The sequence below is a fragment of the Camelina sativa genome, chromosome 11, assembly GCF_000633955.1.
Source record: "Camelina sativa cultivar DH55 chromosome 11, Cs, whole genome shotgun sequence".
In the NCBI taxonomy this organism is placed as follows: Eukaryota; Viridiplantae; Streptophyta; class Magnoliopsida; order Brassicales; family Brassicaceae; genus Camelina; species Camelina sativa.
The window spans coordinates 44,365,814-44,390,914 of NC_025695.1; the positions used below are offsets into that span (position 1 = coordinate 44,365,814).

Here is a 25,101-nt window from a genome sequence, read left to right on the forward strand (position 1 = left end):
ATATACTGTGAAAAAACTAACTTTATGAATTTATTACGCGTGTGGATATGAGCAGACACATAATTATTGTTTAGGTTTTCCCAACAACACTTTTGTAATATCAAGGCAAAAGACGGAACGAAACCATACCAAGTACATAACTCAGCCATAACTCTCGTACAAAATACATAACTCAGCCATAACATATATGTTTATTTAATATTTACTTATAACTCAACCGTGTAAGTACATAACTCAACCATAACAACATATATGTTTATTTAATATTTTGTATTCTACCAAAATATTTTAGCTCGGAATGGTCATTCTCTCAATTCCATGTACCAGAAGTCACTCAATACTTTGCAGCATTTGGCGCTCAGAACACAATTGAGATTATCGGCATGGACGGAAGGTAACGAAGACTTTCTAAATCTCTTTGAATATATTCACATCATCATCCACAAGTAGTCATATATGTGCTTCCACCACACAAGTTAGAATATCAAAAAAAACATAAAATAACTAAGAACCACACATCTGATTCATCGGCCTTACAGTTTCTACAGGTGCAATTTTGATCCAGTGAATGGAGGAGATGCTTGCTTTCGTCAAGTCCACCCCTGAATTCTCCAATGCTTCTCTCAGTGTTTTCACTAATCTGCTCCACATAAATGTATTTTTAAAGAAAGGTAAATAACTTTTTTGCTGTAACTGTGACAAGATCAAAGGAGAGGTCTTTTAGTTTTTTACCCTTGTGAGTAAACACTTGAAATACTGATGTTACCCTCAAGAATTTCCTCATCTTCTACTTCTTCTTCTTCTTTCAATGGCTGAGTTTGACTCCGAGAACTCGGGATTGGCTCTACGGCTTCTGATGACGCGACTCTTGTGTGGAACTGAGGTACAGGATTACCCGCAATCACAGGAGAGAAAAAATTGTTGCTTTGAATCGACAATGGAAAGGTCGTTGCAGCTGTCGGATGATCGATAGCAACGCCTTGCGCTGTTGCAAGTACTGGAACCGGAATGTTGTTCTTCTCTTCTTCCAGTTTTGGAGCAAAAGCAACGGTTCCTTCAGGTACCAGCTGTTGATTGTTTCTCTGCTGTAATGTAAACAGATTAACATTACATGGATTGTTTGTTTTCAGTTTCCAACCCCGTAGAAAGAGAATGAGGTATGGTTGGAAAATGTGAGATTGTATTTACCCAATTCAATAGCTTTGCAGGTTCGTGATTCCATCCTTGGTAAGAGGTTTCATACTTGTCTGCTTTCTCCTGTAAGAATTGAATATACTCGATAACCTGTATAAAGTTTCAAAAGAATATATTTTAGAGATTAAGAAATGATGAGAGTGAATCTTCTGTTACATAACTTTTGAGAGAAAATTATAGTTATACCTCTAGTAAGAATGAGGCCTTGTCCCGCTTTTGGTCACTGTTAGGTATTAGTTGTCTCAACATTTGAAATCTGCAATGGGGATCCATTAACAATGTTTGATTAGTCTCGCCTCTCTGCTAAACTCTATAACCAACTCCGCTTTTGCTGAGTACAACATATTCAAGACTTACCTATCATTGATCTTACTCCTTCTTTGTTGCTCTGTAACAGAATGTTTAGACCTAGGTGTGCTCAGCTTTTGATCGTTACCAGAGCCTCTCACATCTGCTTTTACCCTCAAATCCACTGTAAAGGACGAATCAATCAGATCTTAATCTGCTACGGTTTAGAAAACATAAAGCTGGCATGTTAGAAATTACAAACCTCTGTGGCTCTGGCTAGTCGAGGAGCTTTCTTTCATCATAAGAAAATCCTCTTCATCATCTAGATCATCTTCCTGTGAACTTCCTTTTGCTGACCTTATCATGTCCATGAAGCTTTGGCTCTTAAGCCCAGATCCTCTGCAACCAAAGTAAAAACCTTAGTCGATCTTCCTTTTAAGACCGAGTAATAGAGAAAAAGAGAAGAGTTGAGACTTACTGAGAGGAAGAGCGAGAAGTGAAACCGCTCATATGGTTATTAGTCAAAGACTGGGACCGTCGTTCCACCACTGGCCATTGTCCCACAGTTGCTGCAACATCAGCTATACATTAAAGAAAACAACTGATATCATCATTTCATGTTGTTTCTAAACACTTGTAAACTAGTCTAATTTAACATCACGATATGAATTTTTCTTGTTACCTCTCATGTTTGCTCTCTCCCCAACATTATTCTCCTTCCTTGTCTGTCCCTTCTTCCCCGAAACAGATTCATCCCAGCGTAAGAGCTGCAATTAGAGTTTGTAAAGTTGTTTTTTTTTTTTTTTGTTATTCATTGGCTAGATACGGTAGCAGTTTTATCGGTTTATCTTTTGTTAATCCAGTTTGGGAGAGAGAGAGTTACCAATGAACCAAGCCCATGCATGTATTTGAGAGAGATTGCAACGAAGATATGAAGAAGAGTGTGGAAACCATAAAACTATATTGGTCCATATTTTCTAAGTCAACGAACGAACACTCACTCATGTCTGTCAATCTACCGAGTTTTGTGGGAAAAAAACTTGTTCTGCTTTATATATCTGTTCTGTAATCGACTTTGTTATTTAAACAGTTTGCTTACAAAACAATCCATCATTTTACACCCTGGTTAAAGAACCCTTTGGGATCACCAAGACCAAAACATGCATTATTCTATGGACTACTTGTCACTATAACAAACTCGAATCTGAAAAGATATGCTTTCTTTGCCTCCTCTGTTCTTCATTTTTACTTGAGTATCTCTATGCCTCTCTTAGCTTACTTCCGCTGTAAGTAAGCTCGATAAGCTCTGGCAAAACTGTCAATTTACAAAAGCCAATCTCATATCATTAGATGACTCTATAAAGGTAAGTTTTTTCTACTATATATTTTGGATGAGTTTAGTAACTTTTTTTTCAGTTTACCTCCATGTATAGTCTTAACTCGCCTGCAGATTTTGATATTTCTATAACACAATTGGTTGGAGTCACTTCAATCACCTCTGCTGATAATAAGTCATAAGAAGATCTTGATCTTATCTCTTTTGGCTGAATCTTAACCTGGTAATTGAACAACAACAACAACAACAAAACACACAGATGCATTTGTAAGATCTGTAACTTGACTTGAATCTGCAGTAACTAACTTATAGTTTATATACCTTGAAGTGCTTTATTCTTTCAACTGATAAGCTAACATCAGTTGCGGCAGCTTCGATCTTCTTGATTGTTTCTTGTGCTGTGTTCTTGGACCCAATTCTTGTTTTATATCTCTTATCATCCTAAAGACATAACAATTAAGAAAAACTTCAATCTCTAACTCTCTTTGTTTTGATGAGCTTTATAAGCAAAAAATATAGTTTTAAAGTCTCTTACATTTTCTTCAAAGAGACCTGACAAATCTAGATCACTAGACATTGCTATTATCTGAAAAGCATTTATGAAATTTGAAGACGTGGTTGCTGCATTAATCTCCGCCACATTTTCCTGCAAGATTCCAATTAAGATAAGTCGTTACAATTTTGACTCAAAAGCTATTAACATTTTCAGACATCTAGCTAGTGAATCAAACTTGCCTTGATTGAGTCTAAGACTTGATGATAAGCTGGTGCATAACCTATCTTGAACCAAGAATCTTGAATGATTATCTCAGCTAATGTTATACGCTGCATCCAAATGTTTTCATCACTCAGTTTGGGATTCAAACAATGACAATGATGAAAAGTGTAACATGCAGATTCTTTCTTATGATTATACCCTTAGAGGATTTGGGTCAAGAATGTTAAAGATTAGCCTCTTCTGCTCTCCGGTGAATCCAGGTGGGAACGTGTAATCTGCTCTGAGTATCTTTTTATACAAAACCGGAAGCGTATGATCATCGAACGGTGGATAACCAGCAAGCAGTTCAAACAGAATCACTCCACAAGACCATACATCTACTGCTGCCCCTGAGTAGCCTTTGTTCATAATCAACTGTTTAATTCATTAAACAAAATCAGCTTCTGCAGATACATACAGAGATTTTTAAACATAACGAGAAGTAATTATATTGTTAATGTTACCTCTGGTGCTATATAACATGGAGAGCCACAAGCTGTAGAGAGCATATCCCCTGACTGTGAATTACACAAATACAAAAATGTTATTTAGCATTTGATTGTTTCAAAACGCAAATATTTGTGTTTTTTTATATGATTAGAATTAGAAAGTGTTACTTTAGGAACTGCACTTAATCCAAAGTCAGAAACTTTGAGATTACCCTTTGAATCTAATAACAAGTTTTGTGGCTGCAAAAAATAAAGCAAAACCAAAATCAGATTACTAGCCACAATATCAATTAGAGAAAAACAGAGAAAACAGAGTGTTTATAAGAAAAGTTAAAAAAAGGTTTGTTACCTTAAGATCTCTGTGATAAACTCCTCTGTTATGACAATAATCAACAGCATCAATCAACTGTTGGAAAAGCTTTCTAGCATCTGATTCTTTCATCTTTCGTCTATCAAGTCTGTCTGAAAGCTGACCACCTGCAACGTGTTCCATTACAATACAGATCTTTGTCTTGGTTCCAATCACCTGAAATGTTTTTAAATTTTTACTCTGATTCAAAGAACAAGAATTAATTGAGGAGACAGAGAAGAAGATACACAAACCTCGTGTATCTGTACGATGTTGGGATGGTTAAGAAGCTTCATGGTTCGTATCTCTCGCTTGACTTGAGACTCTAGACCCTTTTGAATAACCAGAGCCTTGTCTATGATTTTGACAGCTACGTAAGTACCATTGGTCGTGTCGTAACCAAGTTTCACTTTTGCGAAATTCCCTTCCCCGATTGTTCTTCCTATCTCATACTTTCCGATCTTCTTCGTCCCAAACAACCCCATCCTTAGACACCACAACAGAGTCAGAGAGAAAAGAGAGAAAATGGTTTACGGAATTTTGAAGGGTCGAGTTATCAACTAATTAAAGAATTTGATTCTCTTGTCTTGTTGGGGATCAAGAATTTGACTTTTAGATGATATTGACCGGTTGGAGTGATCAATCAAAAAGAAGAAGATATTATTAGTAAGATTGGGTGTGTGCTGTATTTGACCGATTGGCTTCGTGTTTGAGTGACTCGTATGCTCGTGAGTCCCGTGGGATTAAGAATGTGTCATTTTCTTTAACGTAATCTTCTCAACAACTAAATAATAAGTTTATATAAACAACGATTTTTGTGTGGATACATTTCAAATTTCTCTAGTTGGTTAGTTACGTGGATTGGGTTGGCATTATTGCTTTTAGTCATTCCACCTTAAATTTAGAAATTGAAAGAAAAACAAAAAATTTAGGATAATTGTTTCTTTCATTGGCTGAAAAATATCTTTTTCTTTTTTTTGACAGTATCCTATCAATTTATTTTTGCATCGATTTTTGACATATTTCCCATAAAATATCTTTTTTTTTAGTGTTTTATTTTTGTTTGACACCAAAAGTGTTTTAATCCCTTGACGTTCAAAAAACAAAACACGCCATTTTTTTTAGAAAAGTTTGGTCGGTTTTAAACTTTTTTTCCATTTTTTTGTGAGGATATTTTGTATAAAGTGCCAAGTGGGGATTTCACTTTGGCTTTATTCATTTCGAAAAATAAACATTGTAAGTCAAAAAAAGTATAAATCCTCAAGATATTTTTTTTCCAATGATTTGTAAGATCTGAGCTTCAAGATATTTATTTTTTCGATTTTTTTTACATATTTTTAAAAATAAATAAATATTACTTCTTCTTTTTTAGAACAAAAAATAATATTCTTTCGTTTCATAATATACGATGTTCTAGAGATTTTTCTTTGTTTCATAATATAAGACGTTTTCAATTTTTTAATTAATCTAGACTATTTTTCTATTTTTATATTATTTATTTTATGTAGTCTTATTTATGATTGGTTAAACTTTTTTAAAGTAGTTATTTCTTAATCTGCGCCAAAACATTTTATATTTTGAAAGGGAGAGAGTATATTATATCGGCCTTTTCATAAAAATACAACGGCCCACTATATCGGCCTTATTATAAGCGTTGGGCTGAAAGACACACAAAAAAGATTGATCTATATATTTAAGTTGTCGTTCTTTACCAAAAGTGGAGTCAAAATTGCCTCATCATCAAGAAACAAATAACCCTAAAATGGAAAAAAATCCTTCACCAATACAATGAATATGGGAAAAGAGAAGATTAGTGTCACATTGGGATTTTTTTTTATCTGTGAGATATATTCTAAGAGGAGATACTAAAGAGTAAAGGCATCACCGGAGCAAGAAAATTCAGTAGCAAAAGTCTTAAACCTTTCATCTATGGGAAGGGTGAATTCTGTGGCTGAAGCTAAGACAAAGAATGATCCGCCGTCGACATATCATAGAGATGGGGAGGAAGGTTCAAGAACCGTAACTGAAGATCAGATTCAGATAGATGGGGAGCAAACTAAAACCCTAGTTGAAGAGGACCAAAGAGGTGTGGAGGAAGAATCTAAAACCCTAATTGAAGAAGACCAAAGAGGTGGGGAGGAAGAATCAAAAACCCTAAGTGAAGATCAGAAGGATGTGGGTGAATCAAAAACCCTAATTGAAGATTTGAATGTAACAGAGGAAGGGGAAGAGGAAGAGCAAGAATGTGTGTTGTGCAGGTACATAAAGGGAGGTGTGTGCAAGGATGCGTTTATAAAATTGGAGAGATGTTGGGATGAAGCAATGAAGAATAATAAAGACGAAACAAGTAAATGTAAGGAGGCAAGACTCATGTTCAATGCTTGTATGAATGATAACCCTGTTTACTATGAGCCCATTCTTGTTCTTGAAGCTAGAGAGATGGCTAAGATGTTGAGCGAGTTGTTGAACGCGGAAAAGGAGGCCATTCTCGTTGGTGATGCTGCAGTCATTGCTAGGACGTTAAACGGGCTGCAAAAAGACGATGCTGAGCCTATAACCGTTCTTCCTGCTGAAGCTGCAGCCATTGGGAAGGCGTTTAGTGAGTTGGAAGCTGGAAAGAAGAAGGAGAAGGAAGCAGAGGGATCCAAGGGAAACGAGAGTGATCAACAAAATCAGAATTAGGATATTCCGATTTTTTTTGTTTGTCTAAACCCTTACTTTTGTTAAGGTTGTCTTCTTAGTTCTTTACTACAACATTGAGTTATGCTAATGTGATGCATCTGTTAAATTCTGTTATAGTCACCTTCTGCAAGTAAAAAACGAGGCAAAGAAATAAAAAAACTACTCTTGTTATTGAAACGATGAAAACAGAGAGGCAACATCTGAATGAATGAGATGTTTTCTTTAATGATGTTTGTTTGTTTGTTTGTTTATGACTCTTGAATATGTGAACAGGATTGGTTTAGATTCAGTGTTTCGTTTTGGCATACTTTCCGTGGGACTGGAGGTGATCCATTTGGTGCGGCGACTAAGTATTGGCCTTGGGAAGATGGTACCAACTCTGTGTTTTATGGCTAAGAGAAGAAGTAAGCCAAGAATTGTGAATGTTGTTTCTCTTTAATTGGGAGTTTGATGATTTTTGTTTCTTTTCCTTGTGATCTCCGAGGAAATCTCATGTTTTTATTCGATTCAATCCTTCTCAAAGTTTCGTCCTTTTTATTTACATTGTCGAGGTTCTCTCTGTGAATCTTCCAGTTACATACCTTTCTGTGTTGGATCATTGACCCTTGATGAGATTCTTCTTTGTTTGTGTTCCACTTCTGCTAATCGAGCTTAACCAAATCATCAGATGCCTAATGCAGTCTTTTTTAGATTCTCATAAAAGCAATAGAGTTTCAGATAATTTTTGTTTCAGGTTGAAATTTTCAGTTTTGATGAGGCAATACACCTGGTTTTTAGGCCTCAAATCTATATTTTTTTTGGCAATCATTATTGACTCAATTAACTGATTTATATTGCTTGTGGCTCTTTTTCTAGCAGAAGCAATCAGTCTCACACTATCTTCTTCATGGATGCCATCACAAGCACCCAAAAGATGGCCTTCGTCTTGTTATCCCTCCTACTGCCACAGCTGTTCTCTTGGTTCCAGTAAGTATGCTTGATCTAAATCTAGAATCTTGTTTATTCATTCTTTGTTTCAAAACAGCCACTATTATCGATGTTCTTCTTTTCCCATTGTTAATTGTAAAGCTTCTCCATCTCGTAGCTACTCCTGCTATGCTTGGAAGCATATTGTTTGGCTATGTGATGTTTGATATTACTCATTACTATCTACACCATAGTTAACCTAAATAACCAACCTTTAAACTCTAGAAATCAAGAACAAAGCTAAACACAATCTCAAAAAAATCACCTTTATAACTTTAGGAAAAATAACTAAAAAACCTAAAGTTCTCACAATCTCTCAAATCATCATAATAGAAAGTCACACCTTGACAACTCTATTTATAAGGAACTCTCAAAACAATATTCCTAATTTATCTAGGAATACTTCCTTATTTGTGATAACTTCCTAAACTACTAATCCTAATCTCTTTAGGCTTGCTTGTGTGTCAAGCTTATCCCAACATTCTCCTCCTTAAGCTTGACACACAATTTCTCTACATCTTAAACTCCCATGAACTCCCTCATCTCCTTGAACTTCATTTTTCCCAAAGCCTTTGTGAGAATATCTGCTTTCATCTCGATTCCTGGAACATGTTCAACCTCAACTTCTTCATTCTCCACACACTCTCTAATGAAATGAAAACGTCTATGAATTTGCTTCTGCCATGAAAGACATGATTCTTCGTGAGAGCTATTGCGGATTTATTGTCAATTCGGATAACAGCTTTCTTGACTTCAACTCCCATAATTTCACTTAGCAAGTCTCGCAACCAAATCGCATGTTTAGTTGCTTTGGTTCCAGCCATAAATTCTGCCTCACATGAAGATAAAGCCACTACATCTTGTTTTTGTGAACACCAAGTAATAGGACCTTCTCCTAGGTAGAAAATGTGACATGTTGTACTTCTCCCATCATCCGGATCGATGCTATGGCTGTTATCACTATATACAACTAGCCTTGTTATTCTCGAGCTTCTTCCAAACACTAAGCTAAGGGTTGTTGCTCCTTTAAAATACCTTAAGCACTGTCTTATTGCCGCTCCATGTGAAACCCTGGGACTGTGCATATACCTGCTCAAGACACCTACACAATAAGATAAATCTGGTCTTGTGTGGATTAAATACCGAAGACAACCAATTTTTTCCGGAAATTTGTGGCGTTGATCTCTTTCTCATCCTTCCTTTGACAACGTGAGTCCAAACTCCATTGGTATATACTCAGGATTGCAATCCACCATTCTTGTTTCTTCTAATATTTTCTGAGCATATCTCCGTTGGCTTAGAACAATTCCATACTCATGTTGAATAACCTCTATCCCAAGATAATAAGTCAACAAGCCAAGGTCACTCATTTCAAATTTTGCAGCCATCTCCTCCTTAAATTTGTAAATGATTTGCTTGTCTGTTCCTGTGACAAATAAATCATCTACATAAACAGCAATATCCAAGATTTGTCCTCTCTCTGTTTTAAGATAAACAGTTGGTTCCTTGGAGCATTTTTTGAACTGCAGCTCCTCAAGAATCTGGTTCAATTTGTTGTTCCATGCGCTCGGAGCTTGTCGCAAACCGTACAACGCTTTGTTCAACCTATAAACCTTGTCTTCACACCATTTCTTCTCAAAGCCCTCCAGTTGAGTGACAAAAACTGTCTCTTTTAGTTCTCCGTGTAGAAATGCTGTTTTTACATCTAAATGATGAATCTCCCACCCGTTTGTTGCTGCGATGTTTATGAGAAGCCTTATAGTTTCAATGCGTGCAACAGGAGCAAAAACTTCCTCGAAATCGATTCCATATTGTTGCACGTATCCCTTAGCAACAAGTCGGGCTTTGTACTTGTTAATGTTGCCATCAAAATTTCTTTTCAGTTTAAAAACCCATTTAAGTCCAATTGGTTTCACACCAAGAGGTAAGTCGACTAAATCCCAAGTATTGAGTTTTTCGATTGAACTAATCTCTTCATTGCAAGCACTAATCCACTTATCCGATCTTCTTGCTTCCATTAAACTTCTTGGCTCATTGTTAAGACACAACAGAAGCGTTTCTCCTTCTTCTTCAACAAGTAAAACATAGTCTATGAGGTACTTAGGAGTATTATTATGTCTTTGACTTCTTCGAAGAACCGGCTGACTGTTCTCCAAATCATCAGCTTCTACCTGTTTTCTGCAGTCTCTCTATTTTCTGCAGTCTCGTGCTCTATGATTTCAGGTGTGTGTCCATTACTCTCTGATTCATGTCTCTCACCACCACCAGTATTGTTATCCAATTCTGGTTCATTACCCATATTTTCCTGCTCAAACGTTATGCCATGGTTACCAAACTCACCAAGAGTAATATTAAAGCTTCCATCACCGTCTTGCATTGTGAGGTTTTGCTTCCAATTCCAGCCTTTACTCTCATCAAAAATCACATCACGGCTGACAACAACTCTTCTTGTCTGTGGATCATACAATCTATATGCCTTAGAACATGGTTCTATCCCCAAGTGAACTAATAACCTGGATCGATCGTCTAGCTTCTTTAGCAAATGTTGATCAACTTTTGCATAACCTATACACCCAAATATTCGTAGATGATCGATACAGGGTTTCTGCTTCTTGTAGACTTCATATGGTGTCTTATCCGTCAATGCCCTTGTATGTTTCTCCCCACAAATAATTTGGAATCTTCATATGTTTAAGAATACTTCTTATCATCTCCATCATTGTTCTGTTCATTCGTTCAACAACACCATTATGTTGTGGTGTATATGGAGCAGTAAGATGTCTCTGAATCCCAGCATTCTCACAGTACTCATTAAACTCTTGTGAGACAAACTCACCTCCTCTGTCTGTTCTAAAGGTCTTGATCCGAGCTCCTGATTCTTTCTCAACACAGTTCTTAAAGATTTTAAACTTCTCAAATGCATAACTCTTTTCTTTTAACAAGGTGGTCCACATATAACGCGAATGATCATCAATGAGAACAAAGATAAATCTATTTCCAGCAGCTGTACTCGGTGTTATAGATCCACAAAGATCTCCGTGGATCAGTTCTAGAGGTGAAGATGCTCTATATGTGGTGGCTTGTGGGAATATCTGTCTTGTCTGTTTTCCAAGTAGACAGGACCTGCAAATTTTCTTTTCGAACGCTACGTGAGGAAGACCTTGGACAAGTTCTCTCTGCTCCATAGACTTGATAGTTTCGACATTTATATGTCCAAAACGAGCGTGCCAGCGACTAGACTCACTTATAGATGACAAGTTCAAATAGGCATTGTCGTGAAAATCCATACGAATTTTGTAAAGTCTGTTCTTCGATCTTGGAGCTTTAGCGAGTAGTTTTCCTTGAGCATCTCTCATTGTTAAATATCCTCCTCTTAACCTTATGTCACAACCTGCTTCTGTCACTTATCCCAAACTAACAATGTTACTCTTTAAGTCAGGTATGTAGTAAACATCTGTCATGACTCGTAATTCTCCATTCATATCAACAAGTGAGATTGAACCTTTTCCTTTAATATCAACATGTGAATCATCTCCAAACCTTACCTTCCCGGTAACCATATATTATCCTCTCCCGTGTTGGTTTCAAACTTACTTGGAATGCACCGTTTTTCATTAAGAAATACAACTTCATGCATCATAAGTTCATCAGCCTCTTGCGTATTAGCAGTATCCAGGACTTGAGCTTCTTGGAGCTTTAATAAATGGTCAGGACAATCAAAAGCAAAATGTTCTTGTTTCTCGCATCTGAAACAAGTGATGCGAGAAGCGTCTCTTTGTCCATAACCGCGTCCTCTTCCTCGTCCTCTAGGGAATCGATCTCCTCGTCCTCTGTTGCGATAGTCGTTTGTAAATTCTCGACTATTTTGTGTCTCCGTATTAGCATACTTTGGTGTCTCCATGTTCGCATACATTAATTTAGATTGATCTTCTTGTACTTCGACTGTACTAACAGAGATTCTCTCCTCATATGTTTTAAGTCGCCCTATAATGTCTTCAAAAGAGGTGGTGTTTAGGTCTAACACATGTTCTAAAGAAGCCACTATATGGATGAACTTCTTATGAGGAAGACAGTTAAGAAACTTCTTAACCAGCTTGGTTTCCTCAATAGATACTCCAAGATAGGCGGATTTTGAAGCAATCTCCGACAACTTTCCTGCAAACTCATCGATTCTCTCTGAATCTTTCATCTGGAGTCGTTCAAACTCAGCCATAAGTGTCTGTAGACATGCTTCCTTCACACGTTCAGCTCCCACATGCCTTGACTTGATGGCATCCCAAATTTTTTTAGCCGTATCTAGATCACCGATTTGCAGAACGAGTCCCTCGGGGATGGACTGGAACAAAAGAGCCATGGCCATATTATTTTTGTTTTCGTCAGCTGCTTCTGCTTCTGTTCCAGGTTCGATAGCTTCCCAAACCTTGTGAACCTTCATTGCAATCTTCATCTTTAACGCCCATACCGTGTAGTTTGCTGAATTGAGCATAGGACATTGGATGGACGTAGATCCGGTTCCTTCTTTTGGCTTAGAAGCAACGATAGCACCTTCGGACATCGCTCCCTAGGATATCGTAACGCTCTGATACCAAATCTAGAAATCAAGAACAAAGCTAAACAAAATCTCAAAGAAATCACCTTTATTACTTTAGGAAAAATAACTCAAAAACCTAAAGTTCTCACAATCTCTCAAATCATCATAATAGGAAGTCACACCTTGACAACTCTATTTATAAGGAACTCTCAAAACAATATTCCTAATTTCTCTGGGAATACTTACTTATTTGTGATAACTTCCTAAACTACTAATCCTAATCTCTTTAGGCTTGCTTGTGTGTCAAGATTATCCCAACAGAAACATCTTTAAGGTAAGAAAATCCATCTCGAAACATCTCCGGCCTTTGTAGCATTCAAACTTATTCCTCTGAATTTCTTTTGGATGAGGTTTGGTATACGTTTTTACAGAAATACCACCTGAATCATCACTTTAGGATTCATGACAAAGGATATGGAATCACATTATGCAGATTCCCTCTCCTGTGTGGATATGGACTTTGTTTAAGGTTGTTGTCTTCTTAGTTCTTACTACAACATTGGGTTATGTATGCTAATTTGATGCATCTGTTCAATTTTGTTATAGTCACCTTCTTCTGCAAAAAAAAACTAGCTAATCCCTTAACAGTAACATTGTTTGTTCTTGCATATCTTATAATTTTTCTAAGTAACCGAAACTTTTAAGAGATCAGGGTGTTGGGATTTTTTAATAAGTGAGAACGTTCCACTGATGACTTGCTTAATTATCAAATCTTGGTGACTTAACTGATGACTTGAGATCCCCTTTTTCTGAAAAATGTGAACAAGTTTGAGAAATTTTATTGCAGACTATGGAAACAAGGCCTGTTGTTTTGGATCGAAAACTACTTGCGAGGCTTGTTTTGATGAGAGATGAAGCGGGGAACATGATGAGAGGAGGTATAGTCAATGAAAGAAATGAACCAGTTGTCTATACTTTGTCAGAATCAGAGGTTTTGTGTGACGATTTATGATGTCCATTCTCACAAACCAAATTACTTGTAACGTTTTCATAAATCTAAAAAAACACAAAAGTTGTCATGAGCTCCTTGGTGAATTTGCCAAGTCCCATGGTGAATCTAAATATCTCATTCGAGTTTACATTTTACTAACAAAGGATAACAAAATAAGATAAAAAGGGATTCTTGTATAAAGACCATTTCAGAACAAAATATTGTCAAGACGACAAGACTTAAGAGCGATCCCCAAGTTTTCAGTGTGTGTTTCTGCTCGGTCCCCCTCAATCTCTTACTTGCTAAAAAGCAACTACAAAAATGTCAAAAATGTCAAAAAACAGAGCAAACTCTTTCCTTTTTTTTCGTCTGAGAGCAAACTCTTTTTATAAAAAGGCTTCAATGAGCCTAAATTTGAACGGTCCAATATAAAGAACTAGAAATCCTTTTGTTAATTTCCACCCACTAATGCAATTAAATCGTAACTGTTTTTTTTTTTTTTTGTCAGCTTTCAATATTGAATATTCGATATCTCATTTAATGTGCTCGGTTGTTGCTTCACGGAGACATTGACTCATTTTCACGGGTGAGATCCTTTTTCCCCGATGACTAAATGGCTATTCACTTACTTGTACTGTATTACATTAGATAACGATATTCGTAAAAAAATTCATTTGTGGAACTAATAACTTCGGAACAAAACAATTAGAATTAGGCTTGGTCAACTGGAATGTGTCTTATCAACTCAACAAATTATGATTAAATTTGGACACAAAATCATACTGTCTTCGTATGCTCTCACAGGAGTATTAACACTTTTATCTAAAGTTTTGGTCCTAAATATAGAAAATTTGGATAACTTGCTGAGTCAGACAGAAACGTGATATACGCTCTATAACGTTGTTTCCGGATAAAGACTGAACGTACGATTTGCTTTTTAACTCACCGATAATATCACAAGTCACAACAACCTTCGATATTTTATTTTATGGTAAGGGGCAAAATCGTAATAACAGAACAAACAAAACAAACCAAACTAGTGCTTACGTCACATCATTATCTGTCTGACTAGTTCCTTTAATCTTAATCATCCTCGTCACTCACTATATATCTTTGCGATTTTATCCAAGTTCTAATCTAAAGCTGGGTTTTTTAGTTTTTTAGTTTCTCACCTGCGATCGTGTGATTTGGATTTGTATCGTAGGAAACTGGGTTTTTGGGTTTCATCATCATCGTTTAAGGTTTGATAGAAACTATGAAGAAAGTTGAGTTTTTTATGCTCCTTCTCTGCTTAATCGGAGCGTCGTTTCTAGTGGTAAGACTTGATTAAATAATCAAAAAGCTTGATTCTTTTTTTATTTTCTTACGATCGTTGGAACATAATCTGATATTAAAGTTTTGATCTTGATTGTTGTGTGAAGTGTGCTGATCCACCAACATGTCCTGCGGATTTGGATGGGAAGTGTAGTGATTCTGATGATTGGCAAGGAGACTTCTTCCCTGAAATCCCCAATATTAAGTATGAGGTAACTAACGCAATCAGTCATACTTACAAAAGTTGTGAGATTTATCTGACAATACTATTGATTCGATTTGGGAAATTTTTAGTGAGGGTGTGTTTGCATGTGTAGATGAATAATGAATTGATTGTTTTATGATTTTTATTTTATTTTTCAGGGACCTTCGACTAAGAACCCACTTGCTTACAGGTGGTATAACGCTGAAGAAGAGATTCTTGGGAAGAAGATGAAGGTAAATTTGTTTTGTGTTTTTATGGATTTGAAAGGATGGATGAGATGTAATGATGTTTGTTTGTTTTGTTTATGTCTCTTGAATATGTGAACAGGATTGGTTTAGATTCAGTGTTGCGTTTTGGCATACATTCCGTGGGACTGGAGGTGATCCATTTGGTGCTGCTACAAAGTATTGGCCTTGGGAAGATGGTACTAACTCTGTCTCTATGGCTAAGAGAAGAAGTAAGTCAAGAATTGTGTTTTTGTTAATGTCGTTTCTCTTTAACTGGGAGTTGCTGTGAGTGACTTTGTGGGTTTTTGTGTAATGCAGTGCGAGCTAACTTTGAGTTCTTGAAGAAACTTGGAGTTGATTGGTGGTGTTTCCATGACAGAGACATAGCACCTGATGGCAGTACACTTGAGGTAATAACCCCAGCTTCTGGTTCACTTATACTATATAGATTGCATCACATTGTGCGATTGAAACGACGGTTGGATTTATTGCTTTGTGTTAAAGACCGCATATGATATTTGGTCCTTGGACCTTGTAATTCTTTTGCAGCTTGCTGTTTCTTTTGGTACTTGATTACTTTGTTTTGCTCTTTTTGGCCTAATGTTGACTTGTTTTGTAACCTATTTATACTCATTGATCTGCAGGAATCTAACAAAAACTTGGATGAAGTTATCGAACTAGCCAAAGAACTCCAAAAGGTGAATTCATTTGGTTAATATTCCGTTTCTTGTTACGCTTTGGATTTTGGAAGATAGCTTTAGTAGTTATATAACCTTTGTCCCAGGCTCATGTATGCAATTATAGATTTTGGAAGATACAATCGGAACTCTTTTAATTTATAAAACACTATCTTTTTCTTGCTACTATACCTTAGTTTGCTGTGCTAAGAAAAAGGTTTGTCTTCCTCTTCAAATGCAGGGAAGCAAGATCCGGCCGTTGTGGGGTACAGCTCAGCTTTTCTTGCATCCTCGTTACATGCACGGAGGAGCAACCAGCTCTGAGGTTGGAGTATATGCTTACGCTGCTGCTCAAGTGAAGAAGGCAATGGAGGTGACACATTACTTGGGCGGTGAAAACTACGTTTTCTGGGGTGGCCGTGAAGGTTATCAGACGCTCTTGAACACTGACATGGGAAAAGAGCTTGATCATCTAGCCAGGTTCTTCGAAGCTGCTGTTGCTTACAAGAAGAAGATTGGATTCAAAGGTTAGTCTTCTTCTACTTCTTCTTGTTCTTTCATCAGTCGTATGTGACTTATTGCAATATAATCTTATTTTTCATCAGGTACGCTTTTAATCGAGCCCAAGCCTCAAGAACCCACCAAGCACCAGTATGACTGGGATGCTGCAACAGCTGCCAATTTCCTAAGGAAATACGGTCTTATTGATGAGTTTAAACTCAACATTGAGTGTAACCATGCCACGCTTTCGGGCCACACCTGTCATCATGAGCTTGAAACTGCAAGACTCAATGGTTTACTTGGAAACATTGATGCAAACACTGGCGATGCTCAAACTGGTAATTCTAAGTTTCAGCTCTCTTAACTGTTGTCTCTTATGCGGATTCTGATGATTGAACAATGTATTCACCTTGTCTCAACAGGATGGGATACAGATCAGTTTCTTACAGATGTTGGAGAAGCAACCATGGTTATGATGAGTGTCATCAAAAATGTATGTTATATAAAAACTCGCTATTTTGGGGAATTTCATTGTAGTTTTTGAATGGACGGTCATAATAGCTTCTGTTGTTCATGTGTGGTCTCAATATGTAATAGGGTGGGATTGCACCTGGAGGCTTCAACTTCGACGCCAAACTGTAAGAGCGTTTCTTGATTCCCAAAGTTTTTGCTGTTTCATACAAACTTAAACCGAGAAAGAAGCTTATAATACTTTATTGATTAAACAGGCGAAGAGAGAGTACAGATGTTGAAGACTTGTTCATTGCTCATATTAGTGGAATGGATACAATGGCACGTGGACTGAGAAATGCAGTGAAAATCTTGGAGGTTAGTAAAGAGACTTGAATAAATAAGTTTCTTATAAAGTTTCAAAGAGTGTAGTTTTATCGATTAACTTGATGTGTGTGATTGGTATAAAGGAGGGAAGTCTAAACGAATTGGTACGCAAGAGATATGCAAGTTGGGACTCTGAGCTTGGGAAGCAAATAGAAGAAGGAAAAGCTGATTTCGAGTATCTTGAGAAGAAGGCTAAAGAGTTTGGAGAACCAAAGGTTTCTTCTGCTAAACAGGTACAAGTTTCTTACTACACCAAAACATAATACTCTGGTTTGGTTTCATAAGAACACACAAACTCATAACGAGATCTTTTGTAACAAAAACCACAGGAGCTCGCTGAGATGATCTTCCAGTCAGCTATGTAGGAAGAAGAAGAAGAAGACTAAAAAGAAGGCTTTCTATGTTCATTAAAAGGATCGTCTTCTTACTTTCTTAGTTCTCTCCTAATCTTTGAGAGGTCTGAAAACCAAAAATGAAAAATAAGAATGATTAGAGAGGTTGTTTCAGTTGATGTACTGTACTATGCTTTCTCACACTCTTAGTTCCAATTGAATAAGAACAACTGTTTTAAGGCCTTACTTGAATTCGATTAAGGTTTATGTCAAAAATACCAAAGCCTGCAGGTCAGTTCCAGTCTTTTGTTGCTGTGTTTTAATGTATCTTCCTTCTTATTGGGTGTAATTTCTCCTAATGAGACTCCTTAAGTTTTATGAAAAAAAATCATCAGTTTGACCCCAAAAAAAAGTTGGAAAAATATATGGAAACGTGTAGTGAGTATTATCTTACTTGATAATCTGTAATTGCTATGAAATAGTTGTGATGACTTTGTTAATTCCTTACAATAATCGAGTCTTTTTTGTCGTCACATGCATTATTATGGGTTCGATGTTTCTAGAAAATTTCCTTATTTGTTATTGACGAATTAATTTATTATATATGGAAAAGGTCGGCAAAAAGCAGTAAGTCTTTTCTTTTGTCTAATTGCGGCCGAAAGTAGTAAGTCTCGTGAAAGCTGATACATCTTATGATAATCGCTTAATTGATAGATAAAAAATGTTACTAATAATAATTTATATATCCTATAACCTTTACTATGTTTTCATTTAAGTGACTGTGTTTTAGACTAATACGTTTGGTAAATAGTGTATATGTCTCAATATAGTGTATCATTTGAAAGGGGTTTAAAGCAAGAATACCTATGTGTATGTGTCCTTCATCTCATGTACACATGATACAGACATCTTCATAGCAGTTTGCACACACAAAAAAACGACATATTCATAGCAGTGAAGTTTTTGCATATCTTCTTCCTTTTCTAGAAAACATTAGTTACCAACTTACCATTACCTAATTATTGTTTGTTTCATAAAAAGCGTTTTTAATTATAAAATTTTAGTTCAAGTTTTTTAGGAAAATTATGTAAGAATTTTAGTATCAACATACTGACAAGTTATTAAAAGATACTTGTTAATTAAGAAACGAAATGAATGTTATTTATAGGTTTCACCTAATAATAGTGAAGATGATATTACATTCTGTCATTTTCAGCAGCGTTCATACACTCTCACGCTCACCTAACACAGCGTATATAACTTGATGAATCTTTTCATTTTCGTCATGTGACTAAAATATTTATACATTTTGCTTTGACGGCAAAGCTCTCGGCTATCTCCTGTTTATTTTCATTACATATTAATTTACTTTTTCTTGTTATCCATTATCACATTCGAACCCTACATTATGAGTTTATGACCAACATCAGCATTAATAGAAAGTAGAAACCATTAAACTATAAAGTTGTTAATAATTAACAATAGGAAATAGATAAACGAAGCGTCTAGAGTTATACTGAGTATCCGTCAAAACCATTCAAATGTTATTTTACTACTTTAAATTTTCACATTTCATTTTGTTCATGATCTATATATCTTGTTAATATTTTATCGCTGACGCCAATACGATGGAGGACGACATAATATAATAAGAATAAAATAAATTAGTTGAAATTTGAAAATGATATATTACTCGTTAATGCGTTTTCGGAACAATTATCATTTTGATAACTATACTAATAATAGTCTAATACCACGACCCTCTAAGTATCACACGTGTTACCCCAAATTAGTGGATGCGTACACGTATTGGATATTTGCTAGACTAGCAAAGATCAGGTAACTTCACTTTACTTTGAGGGAAAGTACTGCCTTTTAGAATTATTGCTTCGTTCAATCTCATAATAGCAAGTTAAAGTCTTAAACAATGGACCGATCGTGATGTGAATGATTAGCTCAACGTTCAATGTACAGTGTCTGGCTGTCTGCATTTCGGTCGTGGCTTAACAAAAAAACTAGATGATAAGTGTAAATTAACTACGTTTTGTGAACCAATGCCACGATAATATTTTTGAATTATGTTATACAGTATATATGATTTTAGGAGCTATTAAGCTTATAGCCTTGTAGTTGTAGGTCACCGTATATTTTAGGAGATGTTAAGCTTGTAGCCTTGTTGTCGTTGGTCACCTACAATTGTAGGATAATCAAAATATTGAATAGTATTTGTCAAGAGTAAAGACATGACATATATATACACGTAAAGACATATGAAAGATGTTATTTAATGCGCAATTGAAAATTGCATTCAAAATGTTCCTACACAAAATGTCTTTGATCCTTTTTTGTTTTTACATCCATTGTATAGAATTCGCTTTTACTTTTTATAATAATTGAGCGTATGGACCGCGCGCGGATAAAATTTATTTTGGCCGGACCACGTTACAGTCAAAAGTTCGAAACTAACAAATCATTCATAGCAAAATGGGCGTAAAAAAAAAAAAAGATTAGAAAAGACATCTATATACGTTGTTCTTGTTCGTCGATCCATTTTGGCAGTTCACTTTCTCATATCACGTGGCATGCTCATCATATGGTCATATCGCTTGAAACTGATACTAATTTGTTAAGACTTACGTACATTCAATTAATTATTCTAGAGAAACAGGGCATCATTTTTCCTTTGGGATATACACTGCGTTTATTTTATACATTTTGAAAATGGAATTATCATGGATGTTCAGAAAACATTTGTGATTTATATTTACAACACGTTAGTCGTTAGTATTACTTACTAGTTCCAAAGAATATTTTAGTTTTGTCAATTAAACTTGTGTTTTTATATTACTATAACTCAAGTAAATATCTTTTTTATTTTTAAAAAGCAAACTAGGTAACAACCCGCACAGTGCGGATAAATCAATTCAAATAAAATTATTATTTATGATTTGATATATGTTTGTGTGAAATAAAATATATAAATAATTCTTTTTTTGTTTTATTCAAATTTACGTTTATTTTCTATAAAAATATGTTTCACACGTGAAATATTTGAAAGTAAATAATAATTTTAACGCGGTGAAAAAAATTGTATGAAATTTATTTTAATAAAACATGAATAATTATGAATTTTTAAAAGAAATTAATTTTTTGTTTTGAAAGAAATTAATTTTTTTGTTTTAAAGAAGTATAATATAGTTTCAAAAATTAAATGACTACAAATAGTTTATTTTATATAATTGATTTTTGTTTAAATTTGTAATGGCATAGATGCAATTAGGATTAATTAATAGGGTTTATTTGCTAAAATGTGCTTCGAGCTCTCTGGCGACGGCATATCAGCATTTTTTCAAGAGTGCTTCTCTATTAATATATAGGGGATATATTTTATGTTAACGCCTCACATGCACCATCCGGATTTAAACTTTACCCATACAACGATTGTATAAATCTCTATTATATATATTGTATTTGTATATTTTGCAAATAACTATTTATTACTAGTTAAAAACATCATAAAATTTAGGGATATATATATATATATAGTCTAAACTCAACGGTTTATCGAAACATAAAATATTTAGAAATTAACGTTGATTAATGATTCTATATATTGCTGTATTGTTACGTTTTGTTATACATATTTAGTTTTTTCTTGTTCCTACCTGTGAATGGTCTGACTATGATGGTCTGCAGCTCTTTGGTTTATTGCCCTGGTCTCCATTGTTCCCATCCAACGAAGCTCCACAACCATCATTCAGCATCATCTCCACCATCCCAAGCCTACCTGTCTTACCAACACCCCATCAGACCAAGCCTGCTCTATATCTACTTCCGGTAAACTGGCAACATGTTTTGTGTGGACTTCTTAATCTCTTTAGCAAATGGAATCATATGAGAGAGAACCCACCTCCATTGTTATGTTTTGTTGTTTATCTTTGGCAACTATTGGTCTTTGCATCCTTTGTATGGTTTGAGTGTAATGGTTTGCAACCTTACGCTCTACTGCCTTGGTCCCTTTATTGCCCATCCGATGAAGCTAGGCAACCATACTTCAGTACCATCTTCCGAGTCTATGTCAATGCATTGCTAGTGCTAATGCCTTTTGATCCGGTGAGACTCTTGGTTCTGATTCTTTCTTCAACGTCGAAGTGTCTAATGACCATGACTAATTTGTCATCCAATGAGTCCATCATGGATGATCTATCAAACAACCGTGATCTCACATGTTCTAAGCTGCTTCCAAGCGTTTGTATCAAAGCTCTCATGGACCATTGTTTGATGTTTTTTGCTCTTTGTTTATGGCTTTGGAGAAAGCCTCTCTTTGTAATCACTTTGTAATCCTTTTAAACTTTGGGGCTTTGACCTCCTATCTTTGTATTGATGGTTCTTGAAATGAATGAAATCATATGTTTGACAAAAAAAAAACTTGTGTTTTTATATTACTATAACTCAAGTAAATATCTTTTTTATTTTTAAAAAGCAAATATATTTTGTGTTAACGCCTCACATGCACCATCCGGATTTAAACTTTACCCATATAACGATTTTATAAATCTCTATTATATATATTGTATTTGTATGTTTTGCAAATAACTATTTATTACTAGTTAAAAACATCATAAAATTTAGGGATATATATAGATATATATAGTCTAAACTCAACGGTTTATCGAAACAGAAAATATTTAGGGTCTGTATGGTAATTGTAGTTGGGGCGGATAAATTCGTCTGCGGACCAGACCGCCCTATTTTAAGTGTGGACAATAAACCGCAGTGGTCCAACTCTATTTGTAAAGAAAAACGGTCCACAGTTGGTCCGATGCGGTTTTGTTTCTGTTTTCTGTAGACCGCGCCACTGCGGACTACACATGATGAATGATAAATAAAAAACGATTTGATCCATATATGGATTTATCCGCCCCAACCGCTGCAACCATTCACACTCTTAAAAATTAACGTTGATTAATGATTCTGTATATGGCTGACGCAAAGCATGACGTTTTCTTCATGAGTTGACACACAATATGACGTTTGAATCAAGGGTTTAGGGACAATAAATTAATCTATTCGATGTTAATGGTTCTGATGCCAAGATGAGGTTCGCATTTCTAAATCACGTAATTATATAATCATGTAATAACACTCAAATTTTTATATACAGTAACTTTATTCCACCAGTAAGATCAAAAAATTGAGGATTCTTGAGAATGGGTCAAATAGAGTAATGTACAGTGTATACTGTGCATGTAGTGCCCAAAACAGCAAACCTTTCTCGCGTGGATCTCATGTCGGAACGGAAGATATGTTATAAAGATAGATATCATTGCCTGAATATAGACAGAACTGTCGTATAAAAACAAATATATGGCATTAAGTTTATTGTATCTCGTCCGGCGCTCTAGCAGCTTTGTCAATCCGGATATAGATAAGGATAGGATGCTGGAATGCTGATCATGTGTCACTTATTCCTATTCAGTATTTACTTTCTCAAAGTACCAACGGTTGCGTTTACTTTCATCTTCCTTTTGTAATTCGACCGTTAATTTAGAATAACACATATCATTAAAGAAACATTATAAAAGTTATCATCAAATTAAGTATCATTTTAACAATATTATGATTTCTATTTTCAGTACATACTATATTTTAATCCGCAGTACACCGCGTACGTATAATTTTTATTATTATTTATATTTTATATTGTATTTGTTATTTAAATATTGGATGTTTTGCAAATAGAGAAATAACTAAATTTCACGACCGTTTGTGCGGCTAAATGTTTATATTAAATTTTTAATCCATAATATATTTCATGATCATTTGTTTGTTATATATAGTTTATTTTGTTTAGTGTTTGAGATTCTATTTTGATTTTTAAGTATTATAACAAAAATAAGAGATTTAAATACATAATAAGTCATTTATATACTATAATTAAGTCACATTTTTTTTAATGATTTAATTGTTTTACACGATCTTAGTTAAATCAACTTAATTTTATATGTCAAGTATTTTAATATTAATAGTGTTTACAAATAATAAAATGAGGATTTAACATGTGTTAGTACAAATTTAATGATATTTTATTAATTCCAACATGTCTTTTTTATCACTCATTTACTATATAACCATATTATATTGTATTTTAAACTTTTTAATTTTACATATTCGTAATATTTTAAAATTTTATTAGATTTATATATATAAATATTAATTATAATATTTAAATAAATTTGAATCGAAGTTCTTCTTATATTAAGAATCAAAGCTCACAGATTTTAGAAAACAAATAGGAATCAAATTGTTGTTTTCTTTGTTTGCAAAGGATCAAGAGATATAATATTTTCAAAATATAATAGAAGATGTGGTTAAATATATCATAGTTTCTGTTTTTATATTGATTTTGCTGTAATTTTTTTAGTTGGAATGGAATGTAAAATATTTAGGAAACAAAATCTGAAGTAATGCTATTTTTGGAAATTTATTTAGGGATTAACTTTGTAAATAAATACAAATAAAAGAGTAAAACCCAAAATGTACTTAAAAATGTATATATAGATTTTTTTGGGAAATAAAAAAAAACGAAACAAATTATTGTATAAGATATTTTAAAAATATTAGATATCTCTTACGACTTACGAGAATTGAATCTCGAACACGTTATTTTAAAACTCACTAGAAAATGTGCCTTGCTTAATTGATAAATGACAATATATTACCGAATCTTCATTACTAAAACCGTAAAACGAAATATTAAGGTTGTGATTTCTCGAAGTCAAAGTGTCTGTAAATAGAAAGAAATATCAAATTTGCTTACATGCCGAACTATATAGATAAATATTGCTAAATCATGCCGACCATCCTGTCCTTTTTTCTCTAATATTATTTAAAAATCTATGAATATCCCTCAGGCAAAAGGGCCCATCCCGAATACGATACATACAACTAATAATAAAGTCTACAGCCAAAAAAGAAAAAAAAAAGTCTACAACTACGGAATTATAATTTTTAGTAAGATAAAGTATTCATATTGGCTGGAAAATAAAAAGTATACATATATGTTAATAACTTATTACATTTATCCGATACATTTGTACCATGCAACTAGTTAAGTTTTTATGTTTTTAAGGTTTACGTTTATACTTATTTTTTAACATATAATTTTGAAAACACTATCAGACAAATTTTTTTGTTTCTTTTCATCTACTCTTAACAAAAAATTACTAATCCATAACAAAATAGATAAATTTCACACAATTTAAGGGTTAATTAACAAAAAAAAATGTTTTAAAATAAAGATTCTCCGACATAAAAATAAACAAATTATACGATACTCAGACTCCAGCCTAATTAATTTATATATTTAGCTGGTTTCTTGTCAGCCTAATTTTATTTTCTACGTAACCATATATATATATATATATATATATATCTCCATTCACGAATGAAAAAAAAAAAAAAA

The 25,101-nt window shown here is 34.5% G+C and overlaps 4 protein-coding genes across 7 annotated transcripts; 2 read left to right on the top strand and 2 right to left on the bottom strand.

Annotated features, from left to right (window-relative positions):
- LOC104726322 (transcription factor BIM1-like) lies at nt 303–2,463 on the bottom strand. 2 transcript variants are annotated; one of them, XM_019232915.1, is made up of 9 exons: nt 2,366–2,463; nt 2,165–2,249; nt 1,961–2,063; nt 1,745–1,881; nt 1,552–1,666; nt 1,381–1,450; nt 1,189–1,284; nt 733–1,082; nt 303–640 (listed from the first exon to the last, which is right to left on the bottom strand). In XM_019232915.1, exons 1-9 carry the CDS (start codon nt 2,384–2,386, stop codon nt 505–507), a joined length of 1,113 nt encoding a protein of 370 aa, XP_019088460.1. In that variant the 5' UTR covers nt 2,387–2,463; the 3' UTR covers nt 303–504. The 2 variants fall into 2 exon arrangements, with proteins under 2 accessions (XP_019088460.1, XP_019088459.1); XM_019232914.1 differs by having other exon boundaries at nt 307–640; nt 733–1,085.
- On the bottom strand, nt 2,542–5,103 carry LOC104726321 (CBL-interacting serine/threonine-protein kinase 21-like). Its single transcript, XM_010445154.2, has 10 exons — nt 4,628–5,103; nt 4,374–4,550; nt 4,193–4,264; nt 4,040–4,093; nt 3,735–3,950; nt 3,554–3,643; nt 3,354–3,464; nt 3,140–3,259; nt 2,904–3,038; nt 2,542–2,797 (listed from the first exon to the last, which is right to left on the bottom strand). The coding sequence occupies exons 1-10, from the start codon at nt 4,856–4,858 to the stop codon at nt 2,753–2,755; spliced, it is 1,251 nt and encodes a 416-aa protein (XP_010443456.1). The 5' UTR covers nt 4,859–5,103; the 3' UTR covers nt 2,542–2,752.
- LOC104726323 lies at nt 6,121–8,015 on the top strand. 3 transcript variants are annotated; one of them, XR_002034233.1, is made up of 4 exons: nt 6,121–6,726; nt 6,805–7,101; nt 7,329–7,459; nt 7,914–8,015. XR_002034233.1 is itself a non-coding variant. In XM_019232917.1 (1 exon), the coding sequence occupies exon 1, from the start codon at nt 6,303–6,305 to the stop codon at nt 7,053–7,055; it is 753 nt and encodes a 250-aa protein (XP_019088462.1). In that variant the 5' UTR covers nt 6,121–6,302; the 3' UTR covers nt 7,056–7,169. The 3 variants fall into 3 exon arrangements, 1 of the variants encoding a protein (XP_019088462.1); XR_002034232.1 differs by having other exon boundaries at nt 6,121–7,101; XM_019232917.1 differs by lacking the exons at nt 7,329–7,459; nt 7,914–8,015 and having other exon boundaries at nt 6,121–7,169.
- LOC104726325 (xylose isomerase) lies at nt 14,648–17,882 on the top strand. The gene is made up of 13 exons (XM_010445163.2): nt 14,648–14,858; nt 14,965–15,069; nt 15,221–15,295; nt 15,390–15,519; nt 15,608–15,699; nt 15,934–15,987; nt 16,208–16,493; nt 16,572–16,805; nt 16,890–16,960; nt 17,065–17,105; nt 17,196–17,295; nt 17,388–17,537; nt 17,634–17,882. Exons 1-13 carry the CDS (start codon nt 14,799–14,801, stop codon nt 17,667–17,669), a joined length of 1,434 nt encoding a protein of 477 aa, XP_010443465.1. The 5' UTR covers nt 14,648–14,798; the 3' UTR covers nt 17,670–17,882.